Raw genomic sequence first — 21,796 nt, forward strand, 5'->3', positions numbered from 1 at the left:
CATTTAATCAGCAGTAAGTCACATTTTTTAGTAATCCAGGGAAATATCTCAACAGCTACCAGATAGATCAGCACAAAATTAGTTACAGACATTCATTGTTCCCAGAGGATGAATCATATTGACTTAAATGTCCCTCTGACTTTAAATGTAGTGCTGCCAGCAGCGTGATTTTGTTATGTTTCAGATTTAAATGTCTGAACAACTATTGCCATGGAACTTGATACAGACATTCATGTTCCCCACAGTAGGAATTTTATTAACTTCGATGATCCGTTGAATATTTATGTAGTGTGATTATCAGTAAAGATGTCTACTTGGGCTTATGAACGAATGCCTCTGAAATGAATGACATTCCAACTATCCTCATCTGCACTTTGTGTTTAGTGATAATGTAAGCATGCTAACATCCTAGAAGAAGATAGCATTTTAAATGGTAAACATCAGCATTAGTGTTGCTTGTTGTTTGGGAACACCATGAATAACCAAAGCAAATTTCAAAACAATCCAGCCGTAGAGGATCTTGTGTAGGAAAGCTCATCACTCCTTCTATCATTTAGTCACAACAATCAGTAGGGTTCAACATCTGGAATACATGAACGTAGGTTTAACAACCCTATTCATTATCTCTTGGTGACAATCACAGCTTTCACCATCCTGACATGTTGAGCGTGGACAGGGAGCGCAGGAGGCGGGCCAGGAAGGACTGGAGCGCTACCTGCAACGGACTGTGGAGAGTTCTTCAAGGCAGTGCGGTAGAGGCACTTGGGCAAGAGGAGACATCACTGTTACTGAGAACAGGTTCAGTTGGAAAAACGTATACTATTTATTTTCCCCACTTCTAATATGATAGAGGTTTCTTCTTTATCCTTCTTGCCAGAGAAATCCTCCCACTGTGCTGTTGGATTCTTTTTATGCCGTGGCCAAAAGGATTATGTTTTCAGGTTGTCCGTCCGTCCATTCTCGTTAATGCAATATCTCAGGAACACCTGGAGGATATTTCTTCAAACGTCCACCTGAACTCAAGACTGAACTGATACAAAGATGTCTTTGTTTTCTTTCATTTCTTTTATGCTTTAGTTCTTGACTGGGAGGTAGAGACGGGTCTGCGGTATGTAGACGAGGCTCCACCAGAGGAGCACTGCCACTGCTACAAGAGACTGATCCCGGACCTCCACAATGACCTGAAGAACAAACATGCTGCTGAGTACACCGACCTCCTCATAGGACGGGCTCAGCTCGATCGAGTACCCAGCACGGCACACCAGCAATTTCTGCAGCGGCTCCATGAAAAGGTGTTTTCACTGTTACTGGCTATGAACTCCAACTGGAATCCCAATTAGCTGTACATTTTTTCAGTCAAAAATGTACAATCATTTTTTAATTCATAGTTTATGAATTCAAAATCCACTTTTTGAAAGTAAAAAAAAGAGATATTTTAGGATGATTCATAAATGCAGTTTTCTTTGTTTGCAAACTGTAGTTTACAATAAAAGTTAAGGGCAGACAGTGTTTTGTCAGAAGTGGTGTTGAAAAACTGCAACCTTGCAATTTAGCTTCTGAAAGTCTTGAAAATGTTCAGTGTGCTACAGCTGACTAGCCAATGAGCTATCCAGCAGGCAGACTAAGGTTAGCAGTGTTTTCCCCCCAGTAGATGGTGTTTGGTAGCCTCTTAACTGAACCAAACTGCAACACGAGTCATGCCTTTGTAGATTGAGTCCTCTTGTCTCTCAGTTCCCCCCTTTTATGTACATTCTATTCCTGTCTATGTCAAAATCATCAAGCTGCGCCACACCAACATTTATGAGCGTAGCGTTGGATGGGGACAAAAAGGCCTGAACTCCAAACATCGCTCACACCAGTTCTACACCGAGCGTGTCTCCTCCCACTTTCAAAGGACTGTTATCAGCTCCCTAAACAAGTACAACACACACGTATTTGGACACTTTATAAACTAGTATGATGTTGTAGGAGTTAACTGCAGCTGCTTTATGTACTTTCACTTTTTCAGAGTGATGAAGGTCCCCAAAACTCGAGGCCCCTTTGACACAGTGAGGAGAGAAGCTGTCAGAGTGCAGATACGAGAGGAGATACGGCGTCACATTAACTATGGACTCCATCTGTGAGTGGCTTATTGTCTTTCTTTTCCATTACCAATCACTAGAGCTACACCACTCTGCTGTGCTTATCTTACAGTGAAATGTGTCCCTGTTGTATCCACACCTCCTCATTTAAGCTGATTAGTTGGCTGTATTATTAAAATGAAAATCTTTCCCAGTGCAGCTTATAGCTGTTACGAATATCTCATTCAAAGTATCAGTGTGTTTATTGAGTGATTGTTACAGCTTACAAATTGTTCCAATGGCTTAATTCTTTTTTTATTTGATCAAACTGATGGTGATAGTCTTTTTTACGCTTTCAGGCCATTTAAACAAATGTCCCCATGTCGGATCAGTCTAGCAGGGCTTTTACAAATTTTAGTTGCAAAATTCAGAGAATGTTTGAACCCTACTCATGGTGTCTTAAAGATGTATTTAACTTATTCTTCTTTAACGTCTGCATTTGACTGCAGCTTATTTAATCATGAACATTACATTTTTTCATGAAATACTTAAGATTTGAAACCAACAATGTTAATGCTTGGTCACACTAGATGGTTGCTCAGCATAGTGGACCTGTGCATCCTAGCCAATAACCACTTACAGGACTTAGCAAAGGGTCAATTGAAACAACTTGATTTCAATCTGAAAGGTTACTGTTTTAAATGCTGGTGTGACTGCAAAACTTCTACCCTTGGTGTTACAAAGAAAAACTAGTAAATAGAGTAAACTTACAGCATGACAATGTAGAGTAATCCACACCTACCGTACTGGGCTGCTTTACAGGGTAAATGCAGTTCTTTACTGTATTTCCACACATGCTAAAGTTCCAGTTTAACTCCATTGAGATTTAACTCCATCCCTCAGGGGCACATGCAGTACTTTGAGGCAGGCTTTCCTAGCTGATGTGAAGAAATCAGTGGAGCAGTCAAAAACCAGAACGATCCTCCTGGTGGGACCACCAGGCTGGGGAAAGAGCTCCACCATGGCTGCAGTCGCACAGTTAGCACCCTCTTGGCTTCATGGGTGAGATGCCAGTGGAGCAGAGGATCACATGGTAGCAGTAACGTTTTTTTGTTTGGCGTATGATTAATAGAACCATTCCATTTCTTTTTCTTTTCACATTGGTTCAGAGCTGTGAAGGTATTGGTGCACTTCATCGGCTTTACTGGAGAGAGCAGGAATATTCGACTGGTCTTGCAGAGTCTTTGTGTCCAGCTTGCTGAAGCCTACTGTCCCCACACGCAGCTGTCAGAGGTGCTGGTCCATCCCCTAGTAAACACATCTTCATTATCTCTCACCCGTCTGACCGGGATTCTTTTAAACTGGTACCAAGGGTTTCGTATCTCCTCTAGGGCCTCCCTCAGCTGATCAACGAGTTCCACTCTCTGTTGGGTCTGGTGGGTGCAGAGAGGCCCCTGATGATCCTTCTGGACGGTTTAAATGAGCTGTCTGAGGAGCACGGTGCAGACCTCTCCTGGATCTTAACCCCTCTACCTCCAAACGTCCACCTCATCCTCTCTGCAACCACCGACTCCCCCTGCATTCACACTTTGCAGGTCAGTAGAGCTTTGTTAAAGTAGATGTCATTTTAAATTTCAGTCTGGCAACAGAATGGAGAATACAGCATTGGTGTTTTAAGAAGGATATATGGGCTGCAGCTATTTCCTGATGAACAACAGCCTGGCAGGGTAACTGTGCTTAGCTGCAAGAAACCAGACCGTTATTATTCCTCCTTTTTCAAAGTTTATAGTTGCCTCCAGGCAGGTAGCATTCTCGTGGCTTTTAATAATTGTCAAGACTTCAAACTCATCTGGATTCTGGTCTCGTCCAGACCGCCAACTAGCAAAATATGATTTTTGATGGGAGCTGTGTGGTCCAGCTCAACCAGTTAGAAATGGCATCTACAGAAATTTGACATGTTGCTTGTTTATTTAACAGTACTTGTATCATTTTAGCAGTCAGTAAAAGAGAGATTTTTATTTGACAGAGTTATCTCCCCCACCAACAGTCAGCCCACCCCATGGTCCTGTCCCTCCCTCCTCTCAGTCCTGAGGATGTCACAGCAGCATTGGAGACCAAGCTGCGGATCGATCGGCGGTGTCTTCGGGAGCAGCAGTGGCAGCTGTTAGTCCAGTCTTGTCTCTCCTGTCCCTGCCCTCTCTATCTGGAGGCAGCTTACTCTGAGAGCAGGCTCTGGACCTCCTACTCTTCCCGGGCCAGCCTCAGCCTTCCAGCTAGCCTGGAGGGCCTCTACCTTGGCGTGCTGGCTCGCCTGGAGAGAGAGCTGGGGAGGCAGCTGGTGAGACGGGCTGCATCACTGATATCCATCTCACATTGTGGTGTCACTGAAGAGGTGTGTAAATATATATAAACAAAATACATTTGCTTGAGAATCTGCCTGGCTTTGGTGAACAGGATATTATTGACCTTAAATCAACATTTGTTACCACTTTCATTATGGTAATCTGGCTCTGGAGGGGTGTATTATGACTTTTTAATGCTTCCCATCTATATGTAATATTTAATCATTGAAAGAATTACACTCAAACATTACAGTCAAGGATCGATTACACTAAATAGGGCAATAAGTCTCAAATTAACGACCCCTTTAATATGCAGATGTACCTCAGTTGTGACCAAGAATTGCTGCAAGCTGCACCTTGTACACATTGGTATGCTGATGATTCAAAGCTTTATCTCTCTTTTAATTGCATAACTCTCATTTCAGTTGAACTGCATTGCTTGGGTCCATGTTTACTTCCTGTAGGCTAATGTCATTTAAATCCACTGCAAGAAAAATAAACTGGAAAACATTTTGAATATTTACGTTCACAACCATGAAATGGTCTACAAAGCTAGACACAGTTTAAAACTGCCTTAATGCAACTAAAGAATGATTCACAGAAACATTTCTACAACTTGACAAAGCCTATTATTCCTGGCCCAGGTACTGTTATGCACAACTGCTCAAACTTTGAGTTCCATGTAAAATCTCTGCTTCAGTTCTGCTTTTTCCAACTAAGGAAGATGGAAAAAAGCAGATATCTAATACTCGCTTAACTTACCTACTTAATCATTTCTGCTTTACAACTGACTGCTCATATATGCATTCTAGAAGTGATGTCTAACATTCATCCAGCAATATAAAAAAAATGGCATTCTCAGAAATGTCTCTAAAGGACAATTACGATGTATTACAATTTGGGTCTGTAGTCAGTAATAATAACATTCTTCTTATCAAATTGAAAAGAAGTCCAAAAGGACAATACATGAACAATCAGATGATCAGATAGATTTTAAAGGAATACTTAACATCCCATGAATTAAATCTCAAGACTCAGTCAGGAAGTTGTTAGCCTAGCTTAGCATAACGACTGTAAGTTACTGGAGACAGCTAGCTTGTTTTTAAATATGCAAACCACTACCTGTAAAGCTTACCAATTAATGCTGAATGTCATTTGTTAAGTTTGTAAAAAAAAAAAAGAAAGTGTTGAAACAAATATTTGTGTATTTAGGGGAATATATGTGCTGGGCTATTTCTTCACAAACAACAGTGTATCCATCCGCCCAGTGCCTCTGTGCAGTGTCTCTGGTTTGAGTGCTGGTTGCCAGGTAGAGGCAGTAAAGAGAGGTTTTGGTTCTGGTTTCTGTTAGGCCCGATGGAACCAAACCAACCCTGATATGCCAACAAGAGTCCAGGAAGCTGAGCACAGTCACTGTGTTTACCAAGAAGTAGATCCTGCATGTAGCCATTTTTACTTTCTGTTTGTGTACGGATCAAACAAACGAGACACAATGTTAAATAAGTGAGCAGTACAGGTGTGGGCAGATTTATTTTTTTATCTTTGGACAGAACCAAGCTTGCTGTTTTCCTATGCTTCCAGCCTTTATGCTAAGATAACTATTTCTTCTCATGTCATCTTACTAAGTGTATTTCCCAAAACCAGAATTATTCTTTAAGTAGTAGAATCCAGCATTTTCAGTTATCCCGTATTTTTGGTTACCTTAATGCAGTCATTTTATCACCAGTGTTGTCTAGCATAAAAGCTTGTACGGTAACAGGATCAATTCAAAATTCAGATCCAATTCATGTTTATGTCCATCATCAGGAGTTACTGGACCTACTGGCCCAAGATGGGAAGGTGCTCCAGGAGGTGACCTCATGTCACACCTCTTCCAGCCACCCCAGGGTGCCTTATGTCTTGTGGGCTAGACTGAAGCGTGACCTCGGTTGTCACCTTACTGAGGTCAGGACTGACGGGACGTGGGTGCACCGCTGGACGCATTCTGAGCTGGGCCGTGTGTGCATAAAGCACTATTTAAAAATAGATGATTCTCGCATGGCTGTGCATGCAGACTATGCTAAGTACTACAGAGACAAATTGCAACACTCACACATATTTCAGCCACTGGCATGGACACTGGATGAGGGAGAAGATGGTGGAGGAATGACAAAAAGTTACAGATTCAATCTGAGGAAGCTTCACGGGTTACCATACCACCTGGTCCACTCAAGCCAAATCCTGCCCTTCCTGTCTGAATGCATTTTCAACTATGAGTTCTTGCTACATAAGGCCTGGGGTCTGTCTGTCCTGGATATCGAGGAGGACCTGAAGAAGGCTGTGCTACCAGACAAGTAGGTCCTATCAGAGGACAGACAGAAGGCTGTCCTGTTTTCCTAATATGCATATAGCAATGATGATATATGGCAACTGGTTACTTTAGTAGGAGACAACCAATATGAAGAACAAGCAAGAGCTTTGTTGTTCCTATACTGTCTTGGCTTAGGCTTTCATGTCCCTGTGATGTGGCCTCTATGGTCCTGACTTTAGCCACCTGAGGTTAGGTGAGGAGTTGCCAACACACACACTTCTCATAAAGCACGCACGGAGACATCGGCTGCAATAACTGAAGAATCATTTATTCCCGATAAACTCCGGTTGACTTTTCCAATAAAAAACATAATCAAACATAATCGTTCATCTGACTGAACAGAGATGCGGTCGGAAAACTGTTGCTCTCCGCCATCTAACCCCCAAACAAAAGTAAAAGACTCCCCCTTAGAGGGCTCCCTATCAGCGCTCCCATAGCCACAGAAGCCAGGTGAGGCGCACACGTCACACAAAGTAATCAGTAAGTAATATTCAACAATTACAAATAAAATTATTTAACTCAAATATTATTTCAACATTTTCTTTTCTTGAATCAAAAACTTTGAATCTGGCTCCAACACCCTGATTGCAACAGTTTGCCTTTCAGTTCAACTGTCCATAGGCATGTAGATCCAGTTAGAATAAATGACATCAGAACATTATGTTTTTTTTCTTAACCTTAATGGAAAATGTCATGATGTCAAAGAAAGATTAAAGAGAATTGACAAGGTCTTTCGAATGGTCACACTCAAAGGCGAGGCAACAGTCTCATCTTTATAGCCTCCTCTTAGCTTCATCCAGCCTCCTTCTAAAGCTTTCTCCAAGAATCTTGTGTCTTTGTTGTCTTGATGCATTGAGTCATACGAATGGGGATAAGGGCGTACATTTTTTAAACATTTGTGACAGAAGTTGTTGTTTGAAGAACTAATATAAAGGACTTGTGAGTTCAAATCCTGTCCTTCAAATTTACACACACCTGGCAAATTACTGCAGTGACAATGGACTTCTGACCCGAGCTAAAATCCAGCTTGCCATATTTTTTGCATTTCGTACCCACCTTTTATATCCCATTCTGTCTTCTTTCCACTGCGTGCTGTCATCCCTCTGTTAGTTTATCTGTGAAAATACAGTGCGTGTCCCCTCCGCCTCCTAGGGTGCTGGTGGATGTGGAGGTGCTCTCAGGTGCTCTGGAAATGTCCAGAGAGGTGCTGCTGCAGGACCCCTGTCAGCTGGCCTCCCAGCTTATGGGTCGACTGGGACAAATGGTTATTGAGGACCGTCCCGTTGCTAAAGGTACACTGTGACAGAAATTGTGTATGTCAATATTATTTACTGTATACCTTATATTTCAAGCAAAAGGATGTGTTTCAGGTGAGAGGTTGAATCCGTGCAGATGTATAAATCTGAGCGAGATTCTAGACTAGTATACTTTTTAATTTGTATAAATGGATAGGCAACTCATGATATAGTGACTTTTCATAGGGGTCGCTGGCCGACCACTGTAGCTGGGGAGCTAACCAGCATGAAAAATGCTAGCACTAGTAAGTCACAATGGTGCAACATTGCTAATAAGCTATTAGCTTCCACTGTTCCTCTGTAATCTGTCTTCATGGTTTCTCCATTCCCTCATTGGTCAGCACTGTAGAGACGGTTTGCTGTCGATCAAAGATCAACAAAGCTAAACTTGACACTTAACCCCAGTGAGTGAATCTGCTTAGCAGTGGAACAATGAATTCATGTATTTCTTAGTAATTTGAGGAAGTAAAGTAGTTGAGTTAAAGATAGTCAACCACGTGGCAGCAAAGGGTTTTGTATCAGCCTTCAGTAACTCAAGAGAGTATGTTGTGCTCCATTAAATGGTAGATATTTGCTGATCTCTAAGCTGTGTTTATGACCCAGGTGACCCGCTGAAATTCAGCTACCTCCATGTTCTACTGGCCCAGTGCACCCAGTCCTCCCTGCCTGTGTTGCTGCCCTCCTCCACCTGCTTGCTGCCCCTAGGAGGCCTCAAACACACCCTGCTGGCAGGTAACACATCATATACTGTATATATACTGTCCTGCTCTGCTCTGTTGCTCTTGTTTAGTGTCTTTAATGTCTTTACTAACCAGGTCACCTGACCAATGTGACGGCCTTGGGAGGAGGGCAGAGAGGACCCTTGGCTGTCACCAGTGAATCAGATGGAAGCCTGAGGTTCTGGGATCTAGAGCAGAGGCGGATAATAAGGAGAATGGACGCGGCTGGGGGATTTGTGGGAGATTCAATCACCCTGGGTCTGGATGATAGGATGCTTATAGTTTGCATGGGACAAAGTCTGCAGGTAAGACTTTCGCTAAATGTAGTTTTACTGCTTGTTTATGATTGTTATTTTATATAACATTTAAGAGACTGTTTATGCAAGATACTGATATCTAACTTGGCTGTGTTTCAGGTGAGAGAGGTTGAGTCCGGGCGAGTTGTGTATTCAGAGAGTGACTCAGTGGACGTTCCCATAGTCACCACGACTTGTGGAGGACAGCTGCTGGTGGTCTTCTATGATGGAAGTCATCTTGTCAAGGTGCTCAGCAGCAAACAGCAGACTGGCACAGTTGGAGAACAGCTGGTGAAGAAAGTGGAGCATTTAGCAGCTAAAGAGACATTTTTCTCAGGAGTCGGTGAAAACCAAATAGAGAGCTAAAAAAGAGTGAATATTGGACTTATATTCATCAGATGGACACCAACACGACTCCTGATGATTGAATATGCTGCTCTTTGTCTGCTAGATGTTTAAATAGGCAGATGTTTGCTAGACCTTTATTCATGATAACTTTATGAGGTTATTATGTGTTAATGGTATATTTTCATCTTGTTCTGCTGCCCCCAAAATGTAAAAAAATAAATGAAGCCTGAATGTAGTTGAGGAGAATGACAGCTTGTCCCAGCTAAACGTGTGTCCCTGGTGTGTTTGTGAGGTTTTTGACCTGGCCTCCTCCTGCTCTCTGCTGCACTGTGCCAACATTTCTATGGAGCGTGAGGCGATCCACAGAGACCACTCCATTCTGCTGTCCAACAACTCCATCAGAGACTACGTCCTATTTGCCTACAGGTCAGGACCAGGCTACGGCCATGCCTTTGGGACATGTTGGATATACTGAAGGTGCCTAGTGATGATATTCGGCACTTTGAAATTTGGAATCCACTTATCTAAATGGATTCCAAAGCTAAGAATGAGTCCTTCATATCCACATTTGGAGCGTCCATGTTACACCACCATGCTTCTCCCAGAACAGACAAACAAAACACTGGCTCTAGAGAACCTTTCATGTTTTTATGTAACCTGAAGGCACTGTAGTTGTCTGACACCTTTGGGAAGGGAGGTGTAAGTAGAGGAGTTGTTTTATCAACTTCTCTCACCTATATTAAGGAAACCAGTCACTGAAATTGTAACTGTGAAACTGTAAAAGTCCTTGATGGAAATGACCACCTTGATTTAAAATCCTGTTTGCACAGCAGGCCAGATGCCAGTAGCTCAATATGGATGTTCATGATGAGGATCATAGCAGCATCACATTCATAACACATGAGTCACAAGTGTCACTGCGGGTGAACTTGTTCTTTAATAATATCACGTATCCCTTTGTTAACGAGCTGTGAAGTCAGGCCTCCGTGGTATCCAAAAAAATGTCACCACTGGGTTTGAAAACAGTAGTGAATTATTAAGATGGGACACCGATCGGGTGCCTCCCCAGTGTAATGTAGCACGGAGATGATGCCTTCATGCCCTTGCTCCCGTCACATCAACAAATGACACTGAATATACGTTTCCAGAGAGGTTTTCTTCATTCTCTTTCCATCTAATTATACCTGAATTAGAAACAGTGGCATGGCTGCTTTCAGAGTAATTAGCACAGAAGCCATACCTTCACACCTGACAGGAAGGAGGTATCAGATGAACAACAAACTAGGGCACTGGTGGTTGCTGGTAATACAAGAGGACTGGGATGGTAATAATTACTTACTGTGAAGCTGAAGTGACAACATAAGTGTAGAGCGTATCAAAAGTGAACAAAATGTACATGGTGGTGCTACGGCTCAGATAAGAATTAGAAAATAAATGAAATAATAACTTGTTCTACTTGCCAGATTAGTTGAAATTAAAATAGGGCAGCAGTCTGTATGTGTTTGTTCACGGGGCTGTCTTACTTGAACGAGGAGTAAAGGTTTGGCAGTGTTCTAAAAATGACTGTTACGTTCTTTTTTCAGTTTGTTCTTCTCTGTGTTTAAGGTCTGGCGGTGAGGCAGCAGCTTTTGGAGCCAGAGGGGGCGCTGTGCTGTCTGTCCTCTCTGCTCAGCACAGCGCTGCCTCCATACAAGCTGTGGAAATGACTGAAGATTACCTGCTGCTCTTCTGCAGGTACACGGTTAACGGTGTTAACGGTTTGTTATATATCACCCAGCAGCTCTCTGTTAATGTCTGCATTATGTCTTGAACAAAGAAAAAAGGTACATATTGTACATACAAAATGTTAGAAATTCCTTAAACAAAGGGATGTTTCTGAAGTAAGGCACGGATGGGGTACAATGAATTCAATGATTTGCAATTCTGAAAAAAAATATTTTGTTGGAGGAATAAGTTGCTGAGAAGGAAAAATCACATATATTCTGTTCATGTGTGTAAAGACAAGATAGTTAAGTAATAATAAAGGGAATTAAAAATCTAAATTGAAATCCTTCAGGACCCTCTGTGCCTTCCCTGTCAGAAGACTATGGGGGAAAAATCATGAGTTGAGGCATTTCCAGAATAAAGTTCAAATGTTGAAAAGAATGAAATGTCAGTAAATGCACATACGCTAGATTGATTTATTTCTCAGAATTTCGACATTAAATCTCGACATTTTGTCTTTATTTTCAAGATACAAATTACAAAAAGATTTTGTCCTCTGATTTGTTTTTTAATTAGCATTAATACTGAAAGTTTGACCTCATTCTCAAAATTTCAACTTTACTCTCAACATTTCCACGAAATACAAAATGAAAAAAAGTCTTCTTCCTCAAATTTTTCCCCTCATGTCTGGCAGTAATACTCTTCCGTACCCTTGAGCAATCAGCGACTCACCACCCACTGTGTACTCTGTGTCTGTGTCAGATACCCGTACAAGAGGGGCAGTGAAATCATCCACATCGAGCTCTTCAGCACTGTGTCCTTTCTCTACCTGCGGTCCATACTGGGCTGCAGCCAGGACTACATTTCCGAGGTCACTGTCAACCGGGCGGGGACTCACGCCGTGGCCTTTTGCCCCTCCCCTCATACTGGCGTCACTGAGCTGGTCACCTGGAACCTGGAGACAGAGGACCACAAACACATAACCCGCTTTCCCGCAGTGCTGACCAAAGGTTTGTTTTTACAGTGGTGCTCCCCAAAACAACAATTGTCCAATAATAGCTTAGCAACAGTAACTAATCAAAGAGTAGTATCTTTCCAAAACCAAAAACACAGTAGCAAAAGTGTAAAGAATGAATTTAACAGTTTGTTGTCTGTTGCTAACACTAGCATGCATGTGTTGGTAGCACGTCCAGGGCCAAGAGTAAGCATATCATTCGCTAGCTACATTATTTTGTGTGGTTACAGGTTACCTAAAGAAATAGCCTCATAATGAGTTTAGAGTAATGTTACCATCTCTGTCCTCCTCACTTAATGTCCAGGGACATGCAGCATTAAGATGGCATGATATCATGCGTGTGGTCATCACATGCATTTTTCAGACCATTTTGCAGGTTACTAATTTTTCATATGAGTCGAAAAAAATTTCAACATACACAGTGATGTGTGCTATCTCGCTAACTAAAGCTGATAAAATCTGGTAGCAATGGACATCATCTCAGCCGACAGAATGGATTTGCGACTAAAAATGAGAATGAGTCTGCCACCGAGATGTGAGGTCACAGTGTATCTGCTACTGAACCATGCTACACCAGAGCTGGGTGTGGTCTAAAGTAAAAGACCACACCTGACTACGCCTAGTCTAAAAGACCTGTCACCAGCACTGACGTGGTGATCATCCACAACTTCAAACTGTACATCTTTACGGACAAGAGCACGAGCAGCAGCGTGGACGCCCCTTCATATCCATTCCAGGTCACACTCTCTTTTAACTAGTTTTGGATATGTTCGTCTGCTCATTTGGAGTTCAGTGTTTGGTCTACATTTTGTCCTTTTGTACTCATATTCAGTCTCAACTGTGTCCAGACCAGGCAGCAACCTCTGGTTCTGAAAAGTGAAGCCAATGAGGAAGTGATTTAAACTTGCATTCTCTCTAATGTCCATCAGGGGGCGACTCCTCTGGTTGTATAGAAGTCTATGAGAAAATGACTCTACTTCTCTCTTGATTTATTCCCTCAGTAAACATTGTAAACATGAGTTTATGGTCTCAATCTCTAGTTTCAAGTCTTCTTCAATACAGCATGATGTTCATTTAGTAAATGATGGTCAATTTAGAGTCAAATAGACCATAAAGCAGAGTATGCTTTAGGGCAGGGCTACACGGTGATTGACAGGTTACTACCACAATGTTGTCTGGTCTGTTGTATGTGTTTAAAGCTTAGAACTTTAACCCTTTTCATGAGAGGTAATTGTGACATTTAAAAAAGTTGAATTCATCATTTGGTTGTATTACGTTGAATAATACAACAGTACACAAAAAAAACAATATGGCGACGACTACAAACCAATGGTTGGCTTCACAGTGACTACGTCCACTTGCTGTGTCAGCGCTAAAGATAGGACTGGCTACATACATTATCATTCTGGTGGAGGGGAAAAACACTGTGGCTTGTTTGTCTTTCTTTGAACCAATCAAAGCCATCTTTGGTGGCGCCTAGCCACGGGCGCAGTGGCGGTGCCCTTGCAGAATATATAGCGCAGATAGCGTAAGATGCCACAAGAAATACACAGCCAATAGCAGGCTTATACCTACAGTCTGCATCTGATGTGTCCGACTAGACGACACCCAAGATGTGATCGGATTCCTACAAAGCTCAGAGCAGCTATGTTAGCTATGCTAACATTGTCCTTCCCTTCAGGCCTGTGTTTTGATCTGCGCTTCTGCCTGGGGATCTGCTGTGGAGAGAAGCACCTCCGCCTGTGGGATCTGACCTCCAGGATCAGTGACCAGGCTCTGACCTATAACATCCATAAGCTCAGGAGTGAGGGCACAGAGGAGGTCGTCCCCATGGGGGAAACCCCGAGGTTGGTACTGAGATGTAATACTGACGGTAGTCGCAATTTTTGTATATCATCACATGATGCTTCTGATCCAGAGGAAGCAAATATTTGGGTTTGATTCGACCAACCTTAACCACGGACTGCCCACTGACCAATTAGATTATATCAGAGATAGAGTTTTATTTTTTGCACAAACATGTGTCCAAACACTAACCACCGTATGAATGGTGATTGTTCCTGCGTATTAATTGCAAACTCTTGGGCACACTTTAATTAACTCGTAAAAAATCATAAATGCAACATTTCATTCAATATCTGTATGTTTTCTCTACAATGGTAGAATAAAGATTCCCATGTCTTTTTTTAACATAAAGCAGGTTCCAGACAGGGTGAGGGAAGAAAAATGGACCCCATGAGATGAAATAATCTGCTCATAACTAAAAATGATTATGTCTGTTCCAAATCTGACACCAAACTGTATGTGCTTGGTATAGGTGAGGAATTATAATTTTGCTTTGACTTATTGACAGAGTTGTCCACCCTGAGTAGAATATAATGGGGCAAACACATACTTTTAGGATATTTCAGGATATTTTTGGCATCAGGAGCAGCATACAGATTAGTATTGTTGTTACATCCTCCTTTGATGGATTCTTGCTCCCTCTGCTGGCAGGTATGCTGTGTGCCGCTCCATCAGAGCTGGGACGGTGTATGTGTGGAACCTGACCAGACGGCGTTACGCCTGCCGACCAGTCAGAGTGGAACACGGCCTCTACTGCAACACTGACGTGGTTCTCGCCCACAACTTCAAATTGTACATCTTTACGGACAGGAGCACGAGCAGCAGCGTGGACGCCCCTTCATTGCCATTCCAGGTCACACTCTCTTTGATCTAATTTTGGATATGTTCATCTGCTCATTTGGAGTTTAGTGTTTGGTCTACATTTTGTCCTTTCGTACACACATTCAGTCTCCACTGTGTCCAGATCAGGTAGCAACCTCTGGTTCTGAAAAGTGAAGCCAATGAGGAAGTGATTTAAACTTCCATTCTCGCTACTGACCAGCAGGGGGCGACTCCTCTGGTTGTATAGAAGTCTATGAGAAAATGACTCTACTTCTCTCTTGATTTATTCCCTCAGTAAACATTGTAAACATGAGTTTATGGTCTCAATCTCTAGTTTCAAATCTTCTTCAATACAGCATGATGTTCATTTAGTAAATTATGGTCCATTTAGAGTCAAATAGACCATAAAGAGGAGTATGCTTAAGGGCGGGGATACACAGTGATTGACAGGTTACTACCACAGTGTTGTCTGGTCTGTTGTCTGTGTTTTCATCTTAGAACTCTAACCCTTTTCATGAAAGTTAATTGTAACATTTTTGTTGCTTAAAAATGTTGAATTCATTGTTTGGTTGTATTACGCTTAAATCATACAACAGTACGCAAAAACAATATGGCGACGACTACAAACCAATGGTTGACTTCACAGTGACTACGTCCACTTCTTATACACAGTCTATAGTTCAGACCTATAATTAAAGATTCTTTTTGGCCAAAAGTCAGTTGAAACTCCTTTAAATTCATGTTCTTAGCTAGGTTGTGAATGACCAAGCTAACCTAACCCCCTGTCATAGTAACACATTTGTCATGTCTGTCCTCCCAGACTCTTCTGGTGTATGATTTGATCAAGCAGCGCTATGTGAGGAGACAGACCGGGATCACAGTTATTCCCTGTCCTCAGCATGAGTACCGTCTTCTGGAGGACGGACGGACTCTCCTGGGCCTTTCAGAGACCAGGTGAGGTTTAATCTGAGAAATACAGGTAATGTGAAAAGTCTGCAAAGATAGGGGTACTTCACCAGATGAGTCGGGAAAACTGATCTCCTATTTAATCGATGGGTTCCATGTTTAATGTTTTATTTTAGGCCTTGTAAGATCCAGACACCCTACATACATTTATTCATGCACAGATTTTATTAAAATGCATATCGTGTTCACATGACCTGAACTGAATTAAGAATAAAAGTAAGTTTATAAAGTTATTCTTACTGTATATTTATCATATCAACATTCAAAAAGCCGTCTGAGCAGAACCCCAGCTGTGTTGTTTGTTGTTGCAGAGCTCATCTGGTCCTCTGGGATCTGGACTCTGGCTCTATCAAACGTGAGATCAAGCCGTCCCACAGAGAGTCGCTCCTGTGCAGCGGACCGGTCCCAGACCCGCAGCCCGATGTGACGCCGCGCAGAGAGACAACATGTGAGCTGACCTGTCCTCGTCCGAAAACACACATTTGTCCTCATCGTCTTCTAAGTGACATGGCAACAACATTGACATTTTACTCAGTGGTAGCCGTAGATCTCAGTGCTGGTGCTCTTCCCTCAACCCCCTTCACATATGAACCTTTACCCTAACCGAATCTTAGTTCTAGTCTTATCTATGATTTCAAATTCCATCCTGGACCAACTCCATAAAGACTCTTTTTTTTGTACTCAAAAGTTTTAGTTATTTTTATGTAAACACCGCAAAAGGGAAACCCATATTCATACAGAAAAGATGTTGTACTTTGTAATTTCGAGGGTTTTCCTTTGTATATTATTGTATTTGTTTGTCATAATGAGGGGACATAACAACACACAGATACATGTTTACTACCCTTTCTTTAATATAAATAAATAAAGAATTAATGCTCTGCTGTTATAAAAACATATTATTTGTTATCAATAACGTCTGGTCAGATGATAGCATGTGTCTGGATGGGCCTGTAGCTCTAAGTAACTTTTAGTTTTGGTGCCTTGCCTCAGTGATGCCATGGGAGCTCCGAACAGAGAGCCAGTCAGCAAAGAAGAGCCGGCTGGAGAGAGAGGCCCAGAGAGAGAAAGAGGCCGAAAGGAGGCTGGACAGAGAGAAATGCAACTCTATAGACCAGTACATCATCAGTGGAGATGAACAGGTACACAGCAAAAGAGCAGGATGAATCCAAATCTACATTTTTATCTGCACTATTTAGGCTGTATTGTATATATGGTTTATTTTATATAATAATGTCAGCATTGTTTGCAAAGTAATGTCACGGAATAGATATTTTAGAGATGATGGGCTTTGTTACATAACGTTTCTCTAAGTAAGTAGGTTGCATCATTTACACCACACCTTTATTTTGCAGGTGGTGGTGTGCTCTTACTTTGCTCACCACCTGAATGTCTTCAGCGTGGCTCTGCAGGAACACCTCCACACCCTGGAGGATAAAACGTCACTGCTGAGCCTCCACGCTGCAGCTGTGACCTACAGCGGCCGTCACCTGGTGCTGACCAGCTATAACCAAGAGCAGAGGACCCCCTGTGTCACGCTGTGGGACCTGCTCTTAGGAGCGGTGGGCTGTCACTGTTTCATCTTGAGCTATGCGCTCACATTTTCACCTCTCAGTTTGTTTACTCTCTACTATTTATTTTAGGTGGTGAAAAGACTGAGGAACGAAGCTGGAGTTTGCTGCGTAGCGATCACAGACGACGCAGACAGAGTTGTGTTTGGGGTCACAGGGAGCAACAGGTACATGCGTTCACCGTTCAGCACTGAGAGTGGACCTCAGACAGCGGACGACTCATTCAAAACACTCAGCCAGACATTTAGGAGCACTTTTCCTCATATTAATACTCTAATTCAAACTCAACTTTTATGTTGGTCTTTATATTTTGTTTTATTTCTCTTTATCTTCCTACCTGACATTCTTGCTGTATCTTATGGTACTGTATTTTCTGTATATTATCTGTGAAGCACCTTGTAACTCTGGTGTTGAAAAGTTCTGGAAAGTAAAAGTAAAGTTTGTATTTTTGTCCAACGTTAGATGAGAAGATCAATATCAGTTTCAGGTTTATGTAACCATGGAGCTGGACATTCTTTATAGACCATTTCATAAACATTCCAAATGTGACCCAGTTTCTTTCCTGTGGATAATAAGGAATATATGAAGTAGGTTATAGTTGTTAATGCAGAGTATATGAATGGCATAAATTGACAGGAAGTAAAATTGGACCCATGCTGTTGCCTAGCGATGCAAATTCTATTAAAGTGTCAATATGGACAGGCTGGAAAAAAATCCTTTTTATGCTATCTTAACCTAGCATAAAGACTTTTGTCATCTTTATTCTAGTTTAAACAGTTAGTTTGGATTTTTTTTAAGTATGGTTGTACAATGCCTATAAAAAGTATTCACCCCCCTTGGATGTTTTCCCCTTTTGTTGCTTTTATACATGAAATCATGGTCAATATAATTTGGCTTTTTTGACAAGAATTTGCAAAAAAAGCTTCTTTCATGTCAAAGTGAAAACAGATTTTTACAAACTAATGTCAATTAATTAAAAATATATAAGGTAAAGTAAATGATTGCATAAATATTCACCCCCTTTATGTCAGTATTTAGTAGATGCACCTTTTGTTGCAATCACAGCACTGAGTCTGTGTGGATATGTCTCAATCAGGCTGGCACATCTGGAAACTGCAATTTTTCTCCATTCTTCCTTGCAAAACAGCTCAAGCTCTGTCAGGTTGCTCGGGGATCGGGCGTGAACAGCTCTTTTCAAGTCCAGCCACAAATTCTCGATTGGATTGAGATCTGGTCTTTGACTTGGCCACTCCAGAACATTCACCTTGTTGTCTTTGAACCATTTCTGTGTAGCTTTTGCTGTATGCTTGGGGTCGTTGTCTTGCTGGAAAATAAATCTTCTCCCAAATCATAGTTCTCTTGCAGACTGAGTCAGATTATCCTCCAGGATTTGGCAATATTTTTCTGCATTCATGTTCCCCTCTACCTTTACAAGCCTTCCAGGGCCTGCTGCTGAGAAGCATCCCCAGAGCATGATCCTGCCACCACCAAGCTTCACAGTGGAGATGGTGTGTTTGTGGTGATGTGCAGTGTTTGGTGTTCGCCAAACATAGCGTTTAGTCTGATGGCCAAAAAGCTCAAATTTAGTCTCATCAGACCAAAGAACCTTCTTCCAATTGACCATGATTTCATGTATAAAAGCAACAAAAGGGGAAAATATCCAAGGGGGTGAATACTTTTTATAGGCATTGTATGAGGTACTTTTCCATCTATATATCTATAGATATACATATACATATATACAGTATCTGTATATCTGTATACATATACAGATATACATATACATTGGCATATACAGCGGGTAATATATGTATTGAACACGTCACCATTTTTCTCAGTAAATATATTTCTAAAGGTGCTATTGACATGAAATTTTCACCAGATGTCGGTAACAACCCAAGTAATCCATCCATACAAAGAAAACAAAACAAATAAGTTCAGAAATTAAGTATTGTGTAATAAAATGGAATGACACAGGGAAAAAGTATTGAACACGCTTACTGAAATTTATTTAATACTTGGTACAAAAGCCTTTGATGGTGATGACAGCTTCAAGACGCCTCCTGTATGGAGAAACTAGTCGCATGCATTGCTCAGGTGTGATTTTGGCCCATTCTTCCACACAAACAGTCTTCAAATCTTGAAGGTTCCGTGGGCCTCTTCTATGAACTCTGATCTTTCCAGTTCTTTCCATAGATTTTCTATTGGATTCAAGTCAGGTGATTGGCTGGGCCATTCTAGCAGCTTTATTTTCTTTCTCTGAAACCAATTGAGAGTTTCCTTGGCTGTGTGTTTGGGATCCTTGTCTTGCTGAAATGTCCACCCTCGTTTCATCTTCATCATCCTGGTAGATGGCAGCAGATTTTTTATCAAGAATGTCTCGGTACATTTTTCCATATGCTTCAAAAATGAAGCCCCACACCATGATGTTCCCACCTCCAAACTTCACTGTTGGTATGGTGTTTTTGGGGTGATGTGCAGTGCCATTTGACCTCCAAACATGGTGTGTATTATGGCATCCAAAGAGTTCAATTTTGGTCTCATCTGACCAGACTATATTCTCCCAGTATTTCACAGGCTTGTCTAAATGTTGTGCAGCAAACTTTAAACTAGCTTCAACATGCTTTTTCTTCAGCAATGGAGTCTTGCGTGGTGAGCGTGCATACAGGCCACGGCGGTTGAGTGCATTACTTATTGTTTTCTTTGAAACAATTGTACCTGCTAATCCCAAATCTTTCTGAAGCTCTGCACAAGTGGTCCTTGGCTCTTCTGATAATTATTACACTCCTCTGTCAGAAATCTTGCGAGGAGCACCTGGTCGTGGCCGGTTTATGGTGAATGATGTTCTTTCCACTTCCGGATTATGGCCCCAACAGTGCTCACTGGAACATTCAGAAGTTTAGAAATCCTTCTGTAACCAATGCCATCAGTATGTTTTGCAACAATAAGGTTGCGAAGGTCTTGAGAGAGCTCTTTGCTTTTACCCATCATGAGATGTTTCTTGTGTGACACCTTGGTAATGAGACACCTTTTTATAGGCCATCAGTTGGGACTGAACCAGCTGATATTAATTTGCACTGACAAGGGGCATGATTGCTTTCTAATTACTGATAGATTTCAGCTGGTGTCTTTCCATGCCTTTTTGCACCTCCCTTCATGTGTTCAATACTTTTTCCCTTTGTCATTCCATTTTATTACACAAAACTTAGTTTCTGAATTTATTAGTTTGGTTTTCTTTGTATGTATGGATTACTTGGGTTGTTACCGACATCTGGTGAAAATGTCATGTCAATAGCGCCTTTAGAAATATATTTACTGAGAAAAATGGTGACGAGTTCAATACTTATTTTACCCGCTGTATTTGTATGCTGTTGTTCTTCTTAAGAGTGATGCTGTGCTCAAAGCAACATACTAAGAAATCAGCTGATGTGTGTCCACAGCTGCTCGGTGAAGCAGAGATGTAAAGATAGAATGAAAAACCCAATAGTGAATTCTGTTCTCAGTTTAAAATGTGTGGATGTGAAAATGCTTTCACTTTTTTAAATACTAAGTGTTGTCTGTCTTTGCCCTGACAGACTGAAGGTGTGGGACCCCTTCAAGAGAAACTGCAGGAGCATCTGTGGCTATGGAAACCTGTCGATAGAAGTCTCCAGTAAGCTTTACGTGACCGAGGGAGGAACCAGAGCCATCCTGCTGTCAGGTGGGAAACACAACTGGAGGAACTCCTATGAAGGAATGGAGGGATTTATTCGGGCTTCAGTCGTGTGACTGACGTGTGTGTTTGTCTTCACACTCTGGTGCTTAAAAACACTGAGTTTCCGCACTGATTTCACTTTCCCAAAAGTGTGAAAGCGTGGCACCTTAATGTGAAAGAGAAATCAGTGCAGTTCAGATAAGGGTTTAATTAAAGAGGTAAATGGAATTATTTTAAGTATAGAAAAAAACAATGCAGAGAGCTGAAGTGACTTCTAGGTTTATTGCAATTTGTTTGAGCAGACTCTATAATACTAGTACTACAATACTACTTTCCTCTCTATAAAGTAGTTACATTTTTTGGCACTTTATAACCATTACTTTCCATTAGTTAAAACGACCCTTCATAGGCCAGTAAAGGTTTTTGCAGGCTTCCTCGGTCCTCTGTGGAACAGAGAGCATGAACATTACTACAGACTAGAAACAGCCTGGAGTTAAAACCACATGAAGGTACGTTGTTTCAGGTACCGCTGAGACACAAAATCGGGTCCAGGAATTCCAGTTGGAGTAACAGGTCAGGTGGTTTTACAACTTCAAGAATTTACAACAAAATTCTCATAATCATGTGTCACATGACTTGCATTAGTAGCTGTTGACATTAGGGTTAAAATGGCCCACAGGCTTAGTGCTCTAAAATCAGTTGGGGGAGGCGACAAGATATGACTATGTAAAATATTAGTCGGGGACACCCTTAGTAATATATATGACTA

The 21,796-nt window shown here is 41.6% G+C and overlaps 1 protein-coding gene across 1 annotated transcript; it reads left to right on the plus strand.

Moving 5' to 3' along the window:
• Window positions 1-871: 871 nt before the first annotated feature.
• On the plus strand, window positions 872-4,283 carry LOC129093152 (uncharacterized). Its single transcript, XM_054601068.1, has 9 exons — window positions 872-941; window positions 1,078-1,292; window positions 1,782-1,918; window positions 2,009-2,119; window positions 2,964-3,122; window positions 3,230-3,353; window positions 3,452-3,655; window positions 4,108-4,223; window positions 4,274-4,283. The coding sequence occupies exons 1-9, from the start codon at window positions 932-934 to the stop codon at window positions 4,281-4,283; spliced, it is 1,086 nt and encodes a 361-aa protein (XP_054457043.1). The 5' UTR covers window positions 872-931.
• The last annotated feature ends 17,513 nt before the right edge of the window (window positions 4,284-21,796 follow it).

The sequence above is a fragment of the Anoplopoma fimbria genome, chromosome 7 (assembly GCF_027596085.1).
Source record: "Anoplopoma fimbria isolate UVic2021 breed Golden Eagle Sablefish chromosome 7, Afim_UVic_2022, whole genome shotgun sequence".
Lineage (NCBI taxonomy): Eukaryota > Metazoa > Chordata > Actinopteri > Perciformes > Anoplopomatidae > Anoplopoma > Anoplopoma fimbria.

Excerpts from the sequence above, each read along its gene's own strand:
- LOC129093152 (XM_054601068.1), top strand. Across the intron at positions 1,919-2,008 it reads GTTATCAGCTCCCTAAACAA|AGTGATGAAGGTCCCCAAAA; the intron begins GTACAACACACA and ends TCACTTTTTCAG. Across the intron at positions 3,354-3,451 it reads CCCACACGCAGCTGTCAGAG|GGCCTCCCTCAGCTGATCAA; the intron begins GTGCTGGTCCAT and ends TATCTCCTCTAG.